A 21582-nucleotide genomic window follows, 5' to 3' on the forward strand; every position below is an offset into this window, starting at 1 on the left:
CCCTGACATGCATCAAACCCCCCCACCCCCCACACACACACACACTTTTTTTTCTTCTTTATTCTCTCCTCACTCTCACATTTGTTATTTCAACTTTTCCCCCCTTTCCCTCTCCAGGTGAGGCGTCAGGGTTTCTCTCTGTCTCGATGTGTCAGTGTTTGAAGATTTGCACAACTCACTCGCCTCCCACTGAAATAACTGAGATAAACGCAGGACCACATTACCGATGCTGCCAGCGGCTGCATGTTTAACAAGGCAACAGCTCCAAAACTAGAGGTTGGAGTTAAAAAAAGAAACAAAAATAAAACTATGCTACTGTAAATGGGACGATTCCCTCATGGTGTGCAAAAAAACCCAACTACAACGGGCATTTCCTGGCTCATGCAAGCGTCTAAAAAACCAAAAGTGAAAAAAAGAAGGCTCAGTAAAACAAAACATGCCAGTTGGGTTGACCTAGCCGTTAATGAGAGATAGTGAGAAGCTGCTAACAGCCTGTACCCCATTCGAGAGATGAAACTTAAGAGAGGAAGAAGAGGGCGAGCAGCAAAGCATTGAGAGGGCCCCCAGGAGAATAGACACACATGAGATCCTTAAAAGCAATATGCCAAAGCTTCTTCCTTGGCTTTTAATTGCGAGGGAGGTTTGACATATTCCGTAACCCCTCCACAGCCTATTACAGGTGATGACCAGCACCTGCTCGCTTATAAAAAAAAAAAAACCTGAGGAAAGCGGTGATGAATTCCTGTGAGGGCAGTTAGTTAAGAACGTATCACTCTTGCCAAGAGCAACAATCAGTGTATGCATCTAGTTCAGCAGATAGTGTGAGGAGTCGGTAAAGTCTGCATCTGTGAGAAGCACCAAACAAGGAGATGACGTCACTAGGTGAGTCTGCCGGGTCATTTGAGGGGACCGTTGAAGGTCGGCATTGGGCGCCTATCAGGGAAATGAATGCAGAGATTCCCGGAGAAATATATGAAGTGTTTTATTTTGAAAGGCAACTTGAGGTGTTGCTCTGTCAAATCACTTTTCCGCCCAAGGATAACTGGCTTTACCCTGAGAGAAGCCGTATTTCATGGCTATAATACGGCCTGAGTTATTGAAAAGCCACTGATGACTTCAAAAACCATGAGTGGAGCTTAGAAAACAGTCGAAACTGCTCCGAAAAAAAAATAAAGATTTAATAAAGTTATGCGTCTAAGGAATCTAGGAAAAACGGCGGGGCCTCTGAGTCCAAAAATCCTCACGGACTTTTCCTTATGTTTCTTAACTGGATGAGTGTGAGCTTGGTTACAATTTTAATAGGAATTTCTTAATTAATCCGAATGCAGAATGGAATGTCAAACCAATGGAGGGCTTGTCACTCCAGCAGAGCAGCAGGTCAACACAAGCCTCCGCTGGGATCTTTCAAACAAGCGATATAAAGCTGCTGTGTGCAGGGTGACATCAAAAAAAAATCATGGATTGTGAATTCAATTGAGCTTGGACTGAGCTCAAAATCCACCAATTAATGTGTTTTGTCATGAAATATGCAGATTAAATGGTTAAAACGGATGCACTTCAAAGGCTTTTGTTGGGAGGCAGTTGGCTCCCAAAGGAGCTACCTCAATAGGTTTGAATGCCAGGGGAATAGACATTAATATGGTCTTTAGATGTCGGACTTTCTGGTAATCGCGTTGCCATTGGTGCTAAAGTCAAACTCTGACCCAATAAAGCTCAGTTTAGTCCAAACAACAACCACTTTTTAAAGGGTAACTTCTGTTTTTTTTCAACCTGGACCCTATTTTCCTATGTTTTTGCGCCCAAATGACTGGTGGGAACAACACTCTTTGAAATTGTTCCAGTATTAAGTGAGATCGCTGCAACTGGCAGCGGAAAAACAAGCTACAATGTAAGTTAATAGGGCAATTGCCCAGTTTGTATTTACCTTCACCAAAGAGTATAGAAGTAACAAGAGGCAAAACTCATCAGAACGTCAATCCAAGATGGCTGAGCTGGGAGCTCGGACATGGGTGCGTTTGTTGCAATGGAACGTTTTATTGAGTACAGCTCCGCCATCTTGGATTGAACGCAACACAACGTCCAATTGAGTTTTGCCTCTTACTTTCTATACTCTTTGTGCTCGTTTTGCCACTGACTGCAACACGGCTCGTATTAATATTCTAAATTGGAATTCCAAGATTCCAACTTAGAAACATTGCAAATATTCAAACCATGCTTTAACACTAAAATGACCAAACACGCCTTCATTCGGACTCATATTGATATCATATCACTTGCTTTCATTCAGTTTTGTACAACTTGTTCACAATACAGGCCACGAGGTTTTGAACTCGAACTACGAGATGGGGTTAAATTACTACACCTGTTTTAGCTTTTTTCCTACTCTGCCTGCTTGTTTGAACACTGCTAACGAATAACACATTGCACGACGAGGCACTGAGTTACGTCCATACTAACCTGACCTGAGATCCTCCAGAAATAGCCTCTTAGCCAGAGTTGAGGAGCGGGGATTGGCTACTTTCTGGTAAGGCCCCGAAACTCGGAAAAAGGATGTCCGGAATAAGATTTGTTTAGTCTGGGTCCTCTTACTGAAACTCTATATTATTACATGTAGTCATTTCTATCCAGAAAAATACTTCTACAAAGTGAGACAGGTGCGTCGGAAGGGGACAAGCAGGTCAAAAGTTGTAATAAAAACTCCCGCACACTGTATAACTTGCAAAAAATTATAGACCTAGACCATCTTCAGGCAAAGGACTGTTATATTTTTCCTCTATTTATCTATTAATGAATAAGGTACCTGCAGTTTTTGGAAATATGCCTAAATATGAATGCTCTAATATGTGCTCATTTTTGGTGTGAATTCATTATACAGAAATCAACATCCATCTACCATAGATTGGTATGATATATAGGTATGTATATATTTTTATGGTTACTATAGAGGGGTTGTATTGAAGTTTATCTATGGTGATGGATATGTGAATGGATGTTATGTATTTGATATGGATTGGTGCACAAAAAACAGTCAACCTCCTAAAAAAGATGGCTTCTCATGATGTAACACCATTTGCCTAGTACCGAAATGTTGTCTATTACCAAACTATATATATTGTATTGCATGTTAGACGGTGTGAGAGAGATTTCTTTGCATCTAGTCATTTCTACCCATTTGTTTCAAAACGCTGTTGTTGTGTTTTGCTCATTTTACAGTGGTACCCTGATATAGGGAATGATGCAGTAGTTGACCAAAACAGGGACATACCAGTGCAGCGCTGTCAGTGTTCATCTCGATCTTCCCATCGAAGGGTCCCCATGTTGTCCCCACAGGGAGCTGCTGTCGGCTGTGGATCCGACGCTCGCCATCTTTGAGGAACCCATCCAGCTCTCCTAAAAAAAACACACCACAACCCAAAGCAGTCAGCCATATAGTGCTTTATTTAGCACCACATCAAATCATTCGTATACTGTCCTTTCCCCTCAAACCCTACATGTGCGATCACGAACAGTGAAGGTTAGAGCCACGCTTTTTCAAAATGGATAAGCAAATCAAGCGAGCACCCATCTGATGGTGTTCCTCAAACACATGGCGTGCTAACCTTACTTGAAAGGTGTCTTGTGTTGAGATAATCTCTGTGAGACAGCGCAGGCTCGCTGGCTGGCGAGAGCAGCTAGTGGCAGGCCTATTTCGGTTGCTCCAGGAATACTGGGCCCTTGTTAGTGCTGTGCAGAGCTCCAGTTAATTAACAGCGAAACCGGATAGCACTGTTAGAACAACCGGCGCTCACCTCCCTGTCACCCCCGCCCACTATCTTATCTCTTAGATTCAGTGTACTTTTTCTGGATGGTGATTAATCAAATAGTTATGATAAACTCTATGGCAGGACGTGGCATAGTTTACCAGAGAGGATGTTCCCCTCTCTCTGTGTGTGTGTGTGTGTGTGTGTGTGTGTGTGCATGTGTCGCCAAGGGAAAGTTGTCCAGTCAACTGTACTTTTCCGACTGCCGGTTGCCTCGACAACCCTGATAAGTCGTGTTAAAAGAAATGCGGTGATTAAGACATCTGTACATCTGATTTCCTAAACTTTATTGACACAAGAAGTTCCACAAACTCAAACAAAGGACGTTTTTTATCAGGACTGAGTCATGTCTCAGGCCTTCATTATGTGTGTCTGTTTGATCGTTGCACTGATCTTTGGGAGGTCAGAGAAATCGGGGCCAGCTACAGAACATCATTATTCTGAGATCTTCCAAGAGAAAGACTCTAGCAGGACTTTAGCAGGAAGCCAACCTGCAGACTATATATTATCTAGCCGGGCCAAACAATCTTAATGTATTCAAACAAACTCTACATGAGTTGTTAACATTGTGTCTTTTAACCTATTTGTTCACACATGTGGCTAATAGTTATTCAGGGCATTCGGTTCATGCTGAATGGGCTGAAGTGATCACTGAACTTTCTGATGCGTGTGCGGTATAATGACCTATTCAGCCCTGTTCTACTGTGTAAATATCAGCCGTGTATCTGCGGCGCGCCTTTGTGTCCGTCTGTGCTAATATGGAAATATGCGCTTATGTGCTCCTTTGCATGCATAAACATGATCGCAACATCAGGCTAGTCTTATTACAACGTAACAAACAGTCATATACAGTACTTCATCGGTAGTAGTCACTACAATACAAAGCTAAATGTCACTCATAATAAAAATTTCCTTCAACTCTTTGTTAGGTAGATACAAACCATCACCAGACCATGCAAAACACGGTCTAAACATTAAGTTATATATTTTTAAAAGGAAATACAGACACAGTTTTGGAGTAATCCAAAAATGAGATAATGTGGAGAGTGTTATCTCATTCTTTCTTTCACTCTGTCTCCCCTCCACGCGCCTGCTGTTGCATGCTGTCTTCCTGGTGCTGCAGTGGAAGGTGGGTAAGCTCATTACAGAGAAATAATTAAACATTGGTGCACAGCTGGTCGTCATCACTGAGAGCAACAGCCACCGCTTGATGCATTCTGTTTGTCCTCAGATAAGACCCACGGCCTTTAACCGCTTGGATGCAAGTTCCTGTTTAGCCCCGCTTGACAAACAGCACAAGCCCTCCGCAGCCAATGATTCCGATTCCTTTCCTTTTACCCCTTTCTTTCTTTTTATGGGTGGGATGCTTGGAGTAGAAAGGGGGTAATGGGTGGTTTAGGTGCAAGAAGAAGGGGGGAAAACGGGGCTACGATTCAATTTGTGCGGTTTTGTGGTCCACCATGTTTGGGTGCCAGTTGTGTGCATCTCACACCAAATGTTGCCTGAGGACCTTGGCTCACAGATGGCTTGTCACATCTGTTGCAGATACTGGTGGAAGATCTCCACAAAAACACCCGTGGATGAATAATGAGTTCCCTTCATGCACTGTCTCTATGTTCTCTATGAGCCTTTATATGACAGGTTTAGTAATACTGCAAAAAAATATACTGACAGATGTGTTCTGTTAACAACTGGGCTACTGGCAATTTTTATAATTATGGCTGCAACAACTTTTGATGTCATAGTGAGGATTTCATTTCATAAAGCCCCACAATCCCAACTCTATTACAAATGAATGTTACAGATACATAAGTCTACTAAATGTGACTAAATACAGAAGTCACAGTGTTTAACCCGTTGAACCAGTTGACTGAACCAGGGGGAAAGCTCATGATGGGCTAGAACGTACCCAGCGCCCGTTTTCTGTCTTCTCATCATCCAATTCTCAAATGCCACACACTCATGATGTGGCTCAAGATCCGCACCCCCTTTCCGCCACCTTCACCCTCTGCACCCCCTCAAGGCCCCACCCCCTCCTTCGATAAGATCATCATCTGTCGCTAGGGTCTGTTCCTGCACTCCACAGATACTTGGCAGACCAATGAATGTCCCTTTGTGTGGAGAGATCCTCCTCAGATAGCACCCAAGATGCTCCACGCTGGCATCTGTTTGTTTTTTTAATGTGCATGCGTGTGTCCTGTCTTTCTTTTCTGTTATGGTTAAGAGGAATAGGGAGCCTCATCTCTCCCTTCAATGGCATACGACCGCATACTAATGAGTTTCTCAGTGGCAGGGTGCCAGCCTAGTATGATTTAAAGAATAAATGGGTATAGAGTGTTGACAGTCAGGAACCCTAAAAGAGATGACCTGCCACTTTTCACTTTTAAATAGTATAATAATAAAAAACCACTCAACGCACCCACACAATTCTCCCACTGGTTTGGGTTGAAAAAGCAATAATATAAGGGAAAAATTCTAAATAGGTGATTTTTGTGCCTCATTTTATACACATTACCCCAATAATTTGGTATTTTGGACATAGATGGTATCTTTGGAAATATTGGTATCTCCACTGGAATTAATCACTTATACTTGTAGATCCGAGCAAATGTAAAGGATATAGGATAAAGTTGATAACAAGTCTGTGTTTTTCTTTTTAAAAGGTACAAAAAACTGTCTTTTAATCAATATGCTATAATTTCCAAGCGGGTTTGATTTAAGACTGCAACTAAAATATTCCTTAAGTATAAGTGTAAGCCTGAATTTTCTTAATGTAATTTCTGGACCAGAGTAAGTCCTCCGCTAATGGTCAGAGATGACAAATGACATCATCAACCTGCTACTGTAGAGTAACATTTGTTAAAGCAATGGATCTGTCCGAGCTATATTCAACAGGAATTTGACTTCGCTAACTAGTTCAAAGAACCCAGTTCAAGGAAAAAAAATTTGCCCCCGGCACAAAATAAACACCTTGATTGCTGACCGAGCTCATGGTTTACTTACAGTTTTTTCCAGTTATCTTAAGCATATTACCAGTAAGGGTGGATGTTGACAAGTGGGATAATATGCTTGAGCTTCAAAAGGCAGATGATGCCCTTTTGATATCCTTTGAATCAAAGCAAATAAATGTCTGCTGTTCAAAGTTCAATAACCTGTGCGTGGCAATTCACAGATGTCCTGCTGAATCCAAGTCATCTCCACTGACAGGCCATGTTATAGAGCCAGCAAATGGGCTATAAATTAATATACCATGAGAGAGGTATGTGGGGCGATACGGAATGCACTGTATCGGTTCAACAAAAGGTGCCACATCTTTAAAGCAGATATGTGATATGAAATTTTACAGCTGAAGAAGAAATGTCACAGAGCTTTGATAAGAAAGCAATGAACTTTCCACCCCCCCCCATGCACTATTATCAGGGTCCCAGTGAGAAAAATGCATCATTTATAACCCACAGCCCACACTATTATCTCTGAGAAAGACGCTTGTTTTAAAACAGTGAAGAACCCCCCCCCCCCCCCCCCCCCCCCCCCCCCAGTACCAGCAGCACCCCTCATGTCCTCACCCTCCCCACCCTTCTCCAAGCCGCCCTCACCCGCCTAGATGTGGCTGCTTCTGGCCCTGAACAGCAGGTTGACCGTTTGCTGGAGAGCAGGTTTCCAGGCAGCCACATGGGGAGGTGGGGGGGGTGATTTAGTAGCGGGATTCACCCCTTCAGGTCAGGCTTGTTTTCAGGCTGTCGAGGGCTTGGGGGGAAAGAGTTAAACAAGCCAAAAAGATTAGGGCATTTTAGCTGTGACACTCTACACAGGCTGAGCAGGGGGTGGGGTTGGTGGGGGGGCCTTTGGATGGAGGACTCCCACTCCCAATATGCCCAATAATGCAAAGTATTGTTTTCAAAGACACAGCTAGCAATACAGGTGTCTCAGCTCCATTGCCAGAAAAGAATATCAATAATGGACACTTATTAATTAAATGCTGTCAAAAACGTTGTGTGATTTCTACAATATCTCTGCATGGCAACAATAAAGCAAAAGCAAAATGTTGGGAATTGCGTTCATTCTCTTTCTAGTTGAATGTAAGAAAGGAAGAGTGATACCAGTGAGCTAGCAGCTGGTTAGCTTATTTTAGCATAGTGACTGGAACCAGGGGGTATTAGTAGTATTAAATGCTAATCTGCCTTTTTACAGGTTATTTAGCAAACCATTTCTTGTCTCTGAGCAGTAACTTCCTAGGTTACCTGCTGGTTGCCTAGCAATGGCTCCTAGCAAACAGATATTCTGACACATAACCCTCCAAAAATGGGGAATTGTTTTCATTTTACACTTGAGTTCTTCTACATGCCAAAATGTAGCATGTTATTAGTGAGCTTTTTCATGGTGCTGTGAAGCTAACCTCTTCCTGTTTCCTGTTTCCAGTCTTTGTGCTAAGCTAAGCTAACTGGCTACTGACTGTGGCCTTATATTTAATGGGCAAATAAGAGAGTGGTATCGATCTCATCCAAGTCTCTGCCATATAGGTGACAAGTCAGACGCGCTACATGCCCATCCGCCCGACCTCAACACACACAGCCTCACTACGTATTCGGCACACTGCATTGGCAAAGGACGTTAGCAGAGGACGGAAATTGAGAAGTGTGAAATCGTCCAATGTGGACAACATTCCTATGGATACTGGACTCAAGTGTTTTTTTGCCATGCCAATGCTCGTCTTTGAATTTGAACTTCAGTAGTTCAAGTACTAAAGAACTGAGAAAGTTTAGCTGCACACACACACTAACTCACACACTGGAACTCGGTCCTGCAGTACATTACCAACACAGACCGTTCGGTGTCATTGAACAGTTGAAATATACAGGCCGTGAAGCACTCCGTTCCATCAAAAGCCCGGCGAAGTTAGCGGCAGGCTCGCTGACAACAATCTCTGAGACATCCATCTTTTGAGAAGCACTGCAATTTCTATTGATAGCATGTAAAGGGAGACAGCAAAACCTAAAGAATGACTGTCCTCGCACTGAGATATCGCCGTATCGCCGACAACATCTAGAGGACACACACCACTCCTGCTGGAATCGGATCGTTTTAAATGCTTTTCTTAAAATTTCAAAACCATCACAAGGACATTACTCCACCTGAGTGTGTCAGGATGAATGAGTAATTGATGGTTTGTGCGTCAGGAATGCATGTATTTGAGACGGATGGATAACAGGGCTGAGACTTGAGCTGCAAAAGGAAGTTGCTGTTTTGCCACAAATAGAGTGTGTGAAACACAGCATGACATGAAATAGTTATATATAGAAAGAGATTAGTTTGGAAAAATATGTATGTGAAATATCTAAAGTAACGACTTTTTTTTTTTAGCAAGGAACACAAGTGAACATCTCTACCTCCAAGTCTTGGTATTCGGCAGTTAATTCAGGAAGAGACTATTTTTAAAGTGCTCCTGAATCTCCTCCCATGTCAATTACCAGGCTGCAACTTCCCCTGGGTAACGGGGAATTCTGTTTTTTTTCTTCCCTGGGTGACCTAGTTGTCTTTTGTGAGTAGGTTTTAGCCGGAGCAGTTTGACAGTCAACAGATAAGATGGATTAAGCTTCTTTTTTTCATCCAGTTTTGATGTGAACAGCGTAAAAGCGGGTTAAATCGTTGAGTTTCAGGAGTATTTTTTTTTTAAAAGCCTGAAGATAGTGCGATAAAGGAGCTAAACCTAAGACTTGGGCCGGGAAGGGTCAAGGTTGGGGCTTTGGGGAGCAGCTAGTCGGGCGACGTGGGCCAGGTCTCGGCTTTCTCATGGCGAGCCGTGCGCCCCGGCCGAACCCGCCTCGCATCACTCCCAGAAAAGATACAAGCAAGGAGTGAAACAAAATCCAGGGAGAGCTCGACGTGCGGCATCAAAGAGCAGTGCACCCTTGCCTTGTGTGGGTGCCTGTGTGTAAGTAAGCGTGTGTGTGTGTTTTTGTGGAGGGGGGTTGTTTAGTTCCTCCTTGCATTTGCGTGCATGCATGAATGAGATGGCAGTGTGTGGGTGTGTGTGTGTTTTTGTGCCTGCCTGCCGGTGTCTGTGTGTACACTGTAATACATATCGTTCCTCCATGAGCAACTAGCTCCATAATTATGTTTTGATTATTTGCGGAGTGCTAAAATAAAACAGCAATTAATCTGTTGATGTAAGACAGAAAATAGAAACGTACGACGCACATATTGAACAAGCCGGTTCGCAGAGCGATACCAAACAAAATCATATTTTGAGAATATCATGTGTGCAACAGACCCCCCCTCCCTCACCACCCGCAACCACCTCCATCACCTCCCCCTTCCCCCCCCCCCCGAACCTGATCTGAGGCGTGCTTAACATGCACATAGGAGCTGACAGCCGTACAATCACGTGAAGCAGCTCAGCCAATCCTGAATTCATTTGAATGTTTAAGCCACGCGGCGATGAAGCCACTTGAGCATAAGAAAAAGGTGAAGAGGCAACGGAAGAAAGGAACAAATCGTCATCGACGACACACCGGGTCAAACGCCCAACATGTTTGTTTATCGCATGTCACATCTGGCCAACACGGAGAGGTTTTTTCCGTTTGAAACATTTCTGAGGGGACACATTTAGACACATTTTGTGGACGTCTATTCCCCCACTGCTCCTCATGTCGGTGACAGGGGAGAGTAATCCTATACACAGGCTGCTATTGTGAAATGAGAAACTAGCCTCCTTCACTGCCAGAGACCAGATGCACCTCTCTCTCTCTCTCTCTCTCTCTCACTCTCTCTCTCTCTGTCCTAATCTGTAAACGACTTAAAGGAGCCTTATCTCCGGGCTCTTCTGCTTCATTTCATGCTTGATTTACTTTAATTTGTCTGATAGGGCACAAGGATTTGGAAATGGCCCATCTTTCGGTGGAAAATGTTCTGATTTTTCTCCGGCATTGTTATGTGGAGGTTTTTGACTTTTCTCTCCCCCTCTCTCTCCCTTTCTCACTCCTCCTCCTTCCCTTTCTTCCATCTCCATCTCTTTCCAACTCTCCCTCTTCCTCTCTCTCTCCCCCTCTCTTTCTTTCTCTCTCTCATCATCTCTAGTTCTTTTTTTCTCTTGTAGAGCGGGTGGGGTGGGAGGGGGGGGGGGGATCTCGCTCCAGTGCAACAGTCTGTTTGAGTGCATTCAGATTTGAGCTAACACCGCAGAAACAAGTTTTTTTTTTTTCCATAGAGGTGTGATTTTGTGATGGGCGACGTTTGCCTTTCAGATTCCACATTGGGCGCAGAGCAGCCGAGTGCTTCAAACCACAAAGATCTTATGTTTAAGTTAAGAGACGACTGGCCCCTCCAGTTTAGCAAAGTGCTTGAGCGGCTGGTGCTGATAAAGTTGCTCCACAATGAGGGACAGGGACGAGCGACATGTCTACAGATGCCTCGAGTTCCTTTTTTTTCCCTCTGCTGGCAGAACTCAACTTGCATGGCTTGTCTGGCTGCTCCCGCCACCAAGACATCCCCCCCCCCCCCCACCCCCCCCCGCCCCCCCCGGCCCCGCCCACACTTCTTTTTAGTGACTGAATGACAGTAGAGGCTATGATTAGAGAAGCCCATATCTTACCAGATCCTGAATAATCTTCATCCTATCCCGCCAATGAGCCAGGCACAGAGGCGGCACAAAAAAGCCAGAGAAGAAAAGAGAAAAGGGGGAATGGGCAGAGCTGTCCTGTGTGTGTGTCTGTGTGTGTGTGTGTGTGTGTGTGTGTGTACAGAGATGACTTATAGTTCCACTGGCCTCCCCTACACGCTCAGTGTGGCCACTGAAAGGCAAAGCAAAAAATCTAAATCCTTTCGACTGGAGTCAGTGGAGCTAACCTGAACAGCGGTAGTCATAATCAAAGAATATTTAACATCCAAATCTGTGGAAAAAAGCTCTAATAAAAAAAAAGAGACCTCCCACATGAATTGGAGATCTGTATTAAACAATTAAAGTAATCAACTGCTAGTAATGTGTGATTTCAATTTCCCACACAAACGTCACTAACCACGCCTCCAAACACAGTGTGCATAAATACATGGTTAACTAAACACACACACACACACACATGCAAACACACAGAGGAAGAAACAGGGAGACCATTGAAATTCATCACACAGCCTGAATTTACTTAACTGCGGGTCTGTGTGTGGTGATAAACGGAGTGATGATCCGGCAACACGTCTTTATCCATACTTTGCTTTAATTAACGGCGGCTTGTTTGTTGAAAAGATGATTAATATGCCAATGAAAATTGCATAATTGAATACCACAACACCCCGCACAATCAGGGAGGAACATGCCATTTTTTTTTTTAAGGAACTTTTTATTATCATTATTATTACTATTATTTGGTATTTTAATTCACTTGACAAGCGGGGCCCACCCCCCACCACCCCTAAACAGAAAAAAAGAAGGAGGTGGAATTGGCGTGACCAGCGGGCCAAGCTGGGCCTTCACCAATGAGAGGCCGTCACACTGTTCCGATATCAATACCTATCAGTGTGAAGGCTGTACATAAGTGTGTGTGTGTGTGTGAGAGAGTAAAAGAGTAGGGGGTTGGGGGTTTGGGGAGAGATATGTCTTGGATGTGCATTCCTATGGCCAAACAATAATGTCAAGACACCAAATGAAATGGAGGTAAAACAGTCAAACCGATATGGAAGGACAAAAAGCAAATTCCATGCATGAGAGAGAATTACAAAGCAGACTCACTCAAATATCCTCGGTAGTTTTTTTTTTTTTTTCTAAAAAGGCCGAAAGAAATGAAAATCCCCACATGCGAGGAAGTTTCACTTGAGCAATCCAGAGTTTACCCAGCATTACATCCCCTAGCGCTGCTTGCACGAGTGTCTCCATGTTAATGCTAAATCCACACATCAAATATTCAACCAATTACAATGATACCTCTTAGGAAAACGTGCGCGGCTACAGCGCCTGGGAGGGTAAGCGTTGCAGAACAAACATATTCAGGGAGCTAAAGAAAGACGCGATGGGTGTCGAGTGCCCGGGGGCCAGAAACGGCCCCACCAGCCACGCTTTAAGTCGGCCTCATATTCTCAATTCTTTGGTCTTGTCGGTGTTAAAAAGTAATCGCAGTAAAAAGACGGCATTGTGAGTGGACACAAATTCTGTTGAAATGTGGACAAAATGGTTGGAAGTGAGTCATCTTATTAGAGGGCATTCTCGGGGTGCCACATCCCACGAATCCGCACACAACTAGAAACCACATATGGTGACATCTTCCTCAGATGATAAGACCAGCGATTGCATTTTGCCCTGTTTTTAGATTATATAACTAACAACCATGAAGTTCCTCCATAAAGCCTCTTAGTATAGCGGATCAGTGACTAAATTTGCATGAAGACGATGCCGCATACAAGTACAGTGATTTGTCTAATCTCTTGTTGCATATTTCATCATCATAATCACATTGTGAATTTGTGAAGAAGAAAAAAGTGTGTGTGTGTGTGTGTGTGTGTGTGTGGGGGGGGGAAGTTCTCCACACACAGGTGATGCATATGGTAAAGAGCCTTCATCGGCAGTCTCTTAAGAAATAAATGTATTTGGAAAAAAGGCGGACAGTGTTTACACATAGGTCCTTTGATTGCAATTTCATTTTACATCACTCAGGGCCCAGATCTCACAGAGAGGCTGATGATGGACTTTCATCATCAGTATCAGCAATCTCAGTGTCATTCATGTTTTGTGAGACTTGTCTGACGACTTTGAATAAACCCCTGGAGGAGCGAGATAAAACCTCCCTTTTTCTGAGAGAGAATTGCCATGATGCACGTCCAAATTTCTTGATTACAAGACGAAGGGAAAAAAATAAAAATAAAACCTTGAATGAAAGCCTGCGCCGAAAGTTTTTAGGTTTGCTGATATACCAGTCAAGTGTGTCTATAAGTCTACTTAAAACGCTTAGGTATCAGCGGAGACAGCTGCGACACCCTCGTCTTATGATTCTGTCGAGACAGTACACTATCAAACCTTTCATACCGTTCCCAAGCTACATTTCCGGTGACAAAAGCTTTGCGAAAGCCTCCTGAAGGATTCATCTATATCCTAATATTTCCAATCCAATTTAACTGGAGCAGCCGGAGTGGTCTGAGCACTAGTTTACCAATCTTTGCTTTCCAAGACTCTGTGCTGAAGGCTTGAGGGGTTCAATCAATGGCGCTTTGATCTCGGCTGGAACCATAATTATTTAACATTGTTACAAGGATTTCTCTAATCCATCCTACCATTAAATCCCTTTTACACCCTCATCTTCTGCCGCCTAATCTGCATCTGGGTGCTCCGTTTGTCTCCCTCTCTCATTTCGGCTCGCCCCTCCTTCCTTGACGACACCCTGACTTTATAATGGACTTGGGTGCTGAGTTAGAAAACGCCTTGTTTACTGAGAGCAACCTGACCGAACCTGCTCAAATACACTGTCGCTGTGCAAGAATTAGAACGTTTTTCTCGCTGTATTTGGGCTGGACTTTGGGTCTGTTAACTTTCTTTTCAGTTGGGGCCAAATGTTGAAAAGCTTCTGCGACTAAAAATGCAAAAAATATCAACTGTTGTACTACAATCAAACAGAACTGAAGGCAACTTGAATCTTCTCCATGAAGACCCAATATCTTTGATTATCCACTTCATCCACTCGGATAAGAACTTTCTCCACATTAACTGAGGGACTTTAAAAGTATAGGTGACCAAAAAGGTTAAATCCCATCTGTTTAATTTGCTGATCACTTTGACTCCCAACAAAAAAGGGCCCAGTGTCCTCTTGCAAATATTTGCGTGTCTGTGTTTCACCGTGATATAAATAGCAGCACGGGCAGGCGCAAACATTTGTTGAGGCACCTGCCACAGTATCGTGGCCATCTGGTCCTCCAATTCTCCTAGCATGACATATGTGCATTAAACCTGAAATGGTTATTGTTTTTTCCTTTGGAGACGGGAAGAAGACGGATCGGCCACGGACCCTTCTGGGTTGGCTGGAGTCAAAAATGAAACTCGAGAGTTTTTACATCTGAGTGAAGCTGCGTTTTTTTTTTTTTTTTCAGCCTGTGCATGTTTGATGTCTTGAAAAGGAAAGGAAGGGGTTGGATAAAAATTGGGGTGAGGGGTGCTGTGTGTGTATGTGTGTGTGTGTGTGTGTGGGGGGGGGTTCTCTTTGCCCAGCCTGTGTCTGACCAGCAGGTAGATTCTCAGATGGCCACACCTTCAGCCTCGCCCTGCCCGATGCCCAGCTGGCACCAGGAGCAGGGCATGCTGGGCCGTCAGGGACAGCCAAGAGAAGAGATTTGTGGACAAGGTGATCACATGGCTTCTGTTACACACACATTGCCTCGTTCTTTACCTCCTTCTTTGCTGTGTGTCTTATTTTACGTGTATTTGCTTCAATGTCATAGATCCCCATTCTCCTTCTATTCATGATGCGACAGCAGTAATATACTGGCGTTAGTAGTTAAAGACTCAAATGGAACCAATGTGGCATCTAGAAGGTTAACACCTTAACTGCAAACTGACTGAAAGCTACAGCAGCATTAGACATTCTCCATAGTTTTTAAAAATCCATCTGCACTTGTATAATTATTGATATTATTGGAGGAAAGCACCCCATGGTTTATGTAATGGATTTGTAAGACATGCTTTCATGTTGTTTTCATGTTCATTGTGTTGAAGGGGCACTCCAGCAACTAAATATTGCACTTCCATAAAGTTGGGGGACTTACAGGAAACAGATTTCTTTTTAAAAATGGTCAGAATTGTGGCCAGGTTGGCCCAGTGGTAGAGCAGGCACACATGAACTTCAAGGTTTATGCCTCGAAACAGAGGTCCAGGGTTTGAATCTGACCTGGGATTGCCTTTATGTCTTCCCCCCTTTCTCACCTAGCTGTCCTATCAAATAAAGACAGAACCCCTCCCCCCAAAAAAGAATGGTCAGAATCCAAACAGCAAAGCCTGAGGTATCTTGACTTTTAGGACCAAATATGGGTCGGGCCCCTTTAGCACTGGAGCCTACATTTCCTATAATGCATTTTTAATTAGTGCCTTCCTGAATGTGAAACGCCGATGTCTTTTCAAAGTTCATGCCCCCCAGTTGGTACAATTTGTGGCCCAAGGTCAAAATATTTGAATTATGATAAAATAACCCTGTACTTGGATACAGATCCGCCCCCAGGACCTGATACCGGATAAGCGGACGGAGATGGATGGATGGATGGATGGATAGAACTCAGATGACATCATCAGAGTTTGTTTCTTTAGACTTTGGAAAGCTCCCCCCGGAGCCCCAAAAAATGTACAGGGTAATAGTATTACTAATAATAATAATAAATAGAATTTGTATAGCGCTTTTCAAGGACCCAAAGTTGCTTTCCAGGTGAAGGTGGAAAACACAACAAAAAGGGAGGGGGGCGTGGTGATCAGATGAGTCTTAAGGTAGGACTGGAAGATCATGAGGGATTCAGAGTCATGGATCTTTTGGGGGGAGGGAGTTCCAGAGCCTAGGAGCTGCCCTGGAGAAGGCTCTGTCCTCAAAACTGCGGAGGATGGACTTGAGGACGGAGAGGAGACCGGCTGAGGTGGATCTGAGGGACCGTGAGGGTTGGTAGGGCGGGCTTGAGACCCCCTAAATAGGGTCTAAAATCGCCAATGGCCATTAGACCTTTTAATTCTGCTTTGGATAGTCATTAGTTATGGAATAGAAGTTTATAAAAGGGAATTAACATGACTGAATACCTCACTGAAACAAATGGTATCTTGCAGGAAATGCCAGTGATCATAATTACAGCGCTCTTAACGAACCCTGGATTTTCCTGACTTTCATAAGGGGGTGTAGTTTACACGAGCACGCATTTAGATAAGGCTGAGAACAAGTTCATTAGCAGAGTTAGCTAGCTAACGCACACCACTCCCAATTAGCCTAGAGGAGAGCGAGTGGGAGAGGATGAGAGAGACAGAGTCAGATTCCTATCACCGCCGGTCCATGAAAATGAATAGAATAGCACGAGGCGCTATCTCCTGAAATCAGCGGCTGATTGCGAAAACACCCGTGACGAGAAATGAACACGAGACAGAAGATCAGCGCGCAGATTTGCTTAAGGACATACTTGTAGAGACGAGGGGGGAGAGAAAAGGGAACTCGCTGGGTGTTCCACATCAGAGAGCCGGCACTCTGCACAGCAGAGAAGAGGCAGCTATCAGATTAATAGTGAGTCATTCTCTACGCTGCTCTGCTGTTACAGGCAGAAAGACAATCAGAGAACAGGGGGCAATCGTGGACAGCACTTGACAGGAGTTACTAAAGTGGAGATGAAATGCAAGGGACAAAAAAAAAAGTTCAATTACAGGATGTAGATTGTAAAGGCTTTTGTTGTTACCCAGCAAAAGGGAAACGGTGTGGAGGTGCTTCAATAGAATCACCAAAGCAGGTGGGCATGTTCCGAGTTAGCCCACCTCATTAAAAGGCTTCACTCTCTTTTTATGCAACGGCCATTACACATCCTATTCAGATGCACGCACGCAGTGATTAAAAATTATCTGTTGGTGATCATAATCACACCTGCTTAAACTTAAGCCAAAGAATAACAATGAACTTTTGAATGCTGAACTATCTGCGCATTTACAAAAGAGATTAAAGGCTAGACAGTCTCAAACTAAATAAATTTGCTTTTAATCGCTTTGAACAGGAAGTCATGTCATTTCAAATGTTCCTATCTGATTGTCTGATTCCCCTCTTTATTCAAATTATAACATGCCCATCTGACTTTTTCCGGCACAATGGGAAAAATTAAAAAGGGAAATGACCTTTCATGGCAGCTATGATGAGAGAGTGAATGGCATTATTATGCACCAAGATTAATTTCTGCCCACTCTATGCTGCCCATTGAGAAAACCGAGGAGGGGTGCGAATGCCTCAGTGTTAATCATCATATCATAGAGATGTTACCTTGGTGCTAACATGTTGATTATGGGCCAACTTTATGTTTTTCTTTGATAAACCCGCCTTGATGGTATAGACTCTGTATATATTAGCATGTTTCTTAAAGTCGGATATGACGTTTTTAGTTTGTATACAGCAGTGATAGTGGTGGAATGTAACTTAGTACATCAAGTTCTGTACTTAAGTACAAATTTGAGGTACTTGTATTTTAACTTGAGTCTTTTCTTTTCATGCCACTTTCTAATTCTACTCCTCTACATTTCAGAGAGAAATATTGTACTTTTTACTCCGCAACACTCATCTGACAGCATTAGTTCCTTTACAAATTAAGATTTTTCACAAAATACACACGCAAATGTTTTAATTAAATTAAACTACCTAACGAAATACATGCAGTACTACAAGTAGAGGTGAAATAATTAGCCGTTTAAACTTACTGTTTGTTTTATTTTTAAAGATTATCATCATTTGTATTTATTTCTGACAGCTTAGACATGAAAGGGGAAGAGAGGGGGGGGGGGGGTGACATGCAGCTAAGGGCCTCAGGCTGGAACTGAACCCGCGGCCGCAGTGTCAAGGACTGAGCCTCTTTATATGGGGGTGCACTCTACCGGGTGAGCCCAGGCATTTGAGTACTTTTACTTCTAATACTTTGACTACATTCCCCTAATGATGCTCACATACTATTAATTAAGCAACTTTTCAACGCAAGGCTTTCACTTAGTAGTTTTTTACAGTGTGGTATTAGCACTTTTAGTCAAGTAAAGGATCTGAATACTTCTTCCACCATCAGAGCAGAGATTAGGATACAGAACCACTCGGGCTGTGCTTTTGTAAAACATGAAATGGCCCTCGTGGATCCCATCATCTCCTCTGTAGTTCAGCCATTCTCTCTGTATGCAAGACATACTTCACTCCCATAAAACTCAAATCTCCCTCCTCTCTCTCCGCTGCCTGTCCAGCAGTGTGTTTCTGAGCCTCGTTCTGACGGCTAAGTAGAAGGGAGGACGGATAATTACAGTCAGTCATACATCTAGTCATGCTACATCCATTGCTCCTTTTCAAAGCAGTACTTTTAAAGCTCAGCGTTTTTTCGCCCAAAAGGGCCTTTTTCCGCATGTGATGCCTTCTTTTTGTCATGGCCCCCATAGTTCTGAGCTGACCCCCTCAGCCCTGTCTCCTGACTGATCACAGTGATGGTTTATTACTGTCGTCCCAGCGTTCTTATCTTTAGCCAGCATTGCTCATTTCCTTTCCCAGATTTAAATGCAAATGTGAAATTTAATGATAAATGCATTATCTGATAGGTGCGATAACACTGATTCACTGTCAGTATAAAATACACACCCCGGGGGGCTTCCAGCTAGCAAGCACAACTTGCCCAAATCCACTTTTTTCTCCCTCCCTCCCTCCCTCTCTCTCTCTCTCTCTCTTTCTCTCTATCTCTCTCTCTCTCCCTCTCTCTCTTTTTACTACAAACGCATGTACCTGCAATAAATTCTCGGGGTCGTTTCATGCATTAAAAGGAATCATATTTTGTGTGTTCAGCAGTGTGGGTGCAGGCTATTGCTGAGCAGTAATTGCTGTGCAACTATCTTGTTCAATGCATTATCTATCACTTTGATGAAGTTACTTTTAGTAAAAGGGCAACACACTTTGAAAAAAGCTACATCTGCATTGCATTATAGGTTTCTCCTTAAAAAAAGAAGATAAACCTGCCTTTTTTGTAATTGAATGTACTGTTAACTGAACAGTGCATTCGGTTATAGTGGCTTGTTATGTTGTATGGCATCCAGACTTCTGACTCATTTGTCCATCTAGATGCCATACAAATATAAAGCTGTCTTAGTACAGAACCAGAAGTGTCTACAAATAGCCAACCTCCTAAAAAAATACATTTCCATACAACTAAACTGCATCCTTAATTAAGTTTCAGGGGAATTGAATCTACACATATTTTCTCTCGAATTACACGTCCTTGTACTAGCAAGTTGTGAAGCCATGTGAAAACATGTGCTCAGTTGTCATTCAAACACAACTACTTTACTTTACGAGGTTTAGGCCACACAATTACTTGGTTAGGTGTGGGATAATATGGTTGGCTTCGAATGGTTTGGCTTGAAATGAGTACTACATTTGTTCCACAACTTGATTTAAGTACACAAGTTAAAAAATGTCAATGTTGACTTGTGGAGGCAAAATAGCCTCGGGAAGGAACTTGTTTTGGTGGAACGTGTACTTTCAAAAGCTGTCTGGATTTACCCTGCAGAGATCTGGGGAGCAGTTAACCATAGTCCTCATAAATTCACCGGAGTTTAACATTTCAACACAAAGAAAGTGGAAGGTAATGGACATCCTGCTGAAAATGAGGGCAAGACCCAAATTCCGGCCAGACTGGAGCAATCCCAGACGTGGAACGTTGGGATTGCTAGAACGTGGATATGGACAATGTGTTTGTTGTCTAACCATCTACCCCAATCTGCATCCTATGCAGAATTTGAACACAAACTTTGATAAGAAACATATTTGTGACACATTAATGTAATCAGGGAGAAAATGTTCCCTTCAATACAAAGTGAAGTATACAGTTTAACTGTTGTTATTGCGATGCCAAAATAAATACCTTACCTCAAACCAGGCACCATGCATTGCAATGTAGGCATAACTTTGTGAGACGGCCCTAAGAGGCTACCTAGGAAAGTGATATCAAGACTTTTCTTACTTGGACCGTCCCATTCATCTGGCCCCGCGACGGTATGCCTGGTCTTCTCGCCCTGGCCGTCCATCTCCGACTCTCCTGCTTCTCGGTTGCCATCTTCCTCTCCTGCAAAGCAGAAAAGAAATGAAGCACTCAATCCAAATTTGAATGCTCAGACACCTGATTTAATTAAGTACTGCATTATGGACTTTGCCGCCTTTCCAAAGGGTAAATTTGTAGGATTTTTTGTTAAAACACAGCAAAAAAATTGTTTTATAACCCTTTTCCTGTATAATATTTAAACGTCACAGTCTGAAGCCATGTGAGAAAATGCCATTGTGTTTTTTAGTGTACACACAGTTCTGTATATGTATGTTTGCAGTGAGCTCACCAGGCCCAGCTGCAAACTTTTATGTAAAAGGAGTTCCCATGAGTGCTTGCAGGAACAAGCGGAAGCCCCATGGAACAGGAAGGAAAGCAATGTGTGGGAGAGAGGTGGCTATTTATTACCGTTTGATCTATTGTGGAGCGAGCTAGGATGTGTGTTATAGGACGTGGGGCTGATTTACAGTCTCTGGGCTCAACACAGGCCATGCTAAGGGATATTTGGGTATCTCTCTCCAGGATGTAAGTGTTTAAAGACCTTGTTAAACCGCCTCCGAGTGTTAGGCAGGAACACTGTTGAAGATCCAATACTGTAAAAAGAACTATTTTTGCATGTCTACAGTAAGCATAGTTTGTACTTAAAGTTTATAGGCACATAAATCAGTGCTTGGTAGGTGCCCCTAGTGTGGTGCTCTGAATAAATCCAATGTGGCTGACACAGTGGTGGCACAGTGTCTCTCCAAAACTCGGCCGAGTAAGAGCAAACGCGCTCGGGGCGTTGTAGTGGTGGTTGATAGTTTGCGGAGGAACATTCCTCTCACTTTTGTCACCGTATCGTTTTCATCCCTTTGATGTCGTTAAAACCCAATAGTGAACGGTCAAGGACAGGCCTGGAGTACTACAATGGATTACTACACTTCACACATGGCAAAAGAAGGGCTCCATGTGGAGATTTAAATGGGAATATATTAGGATTGACAAAGACAATATAGCGAAAAGATGTGTGGCTTGATGAAAAGATGTACCCCCC

General features: G+C 43.3%; 1 protein-coding gene across 1 annotated transcript in view; it reads right to left on the bottom strand.

Annotated features, from left to right (window-relative positions):
• Positions 1 to 21582, bottom strand: part of zfpm2a (zinc finger protein, FOG family member 2a) — a 161873-nt gene that overhangs the window by 93857 nt on the left and 46434 nt on the right. Inside the window, exons 3-4 of the mRNA XM_032517845.1 lie at positions 20472 to 20573; positions 3266 to 3390 (exon numbers count right to left, since the gene is read on the bottom strand). Of these exons, the coding sequence (XP_032373736.1) occupies positions 3266 to 3390; positions 20472 to 20573 (227 nt within the window). The remainder of the gene's footprint in view (positions 1 to 3265; positions 3391 to 20471; positions 20574 to 21582) is intronic.

Source organism: Etheostoma spectabile, chromosome 6 (assembly GCF_008692095.1).
Source record: "Etheostoma spectabile isolate EspeVRDwgs_2016 chromosome 6, UIUC_Espe_1.0, whole genome shotgun sequence".
NCBI lineage: Eukaryota > Metazoa > Chordata > Actinopteri > Perciformes > Percidae > Etheostoma > Etheostoma spectabile.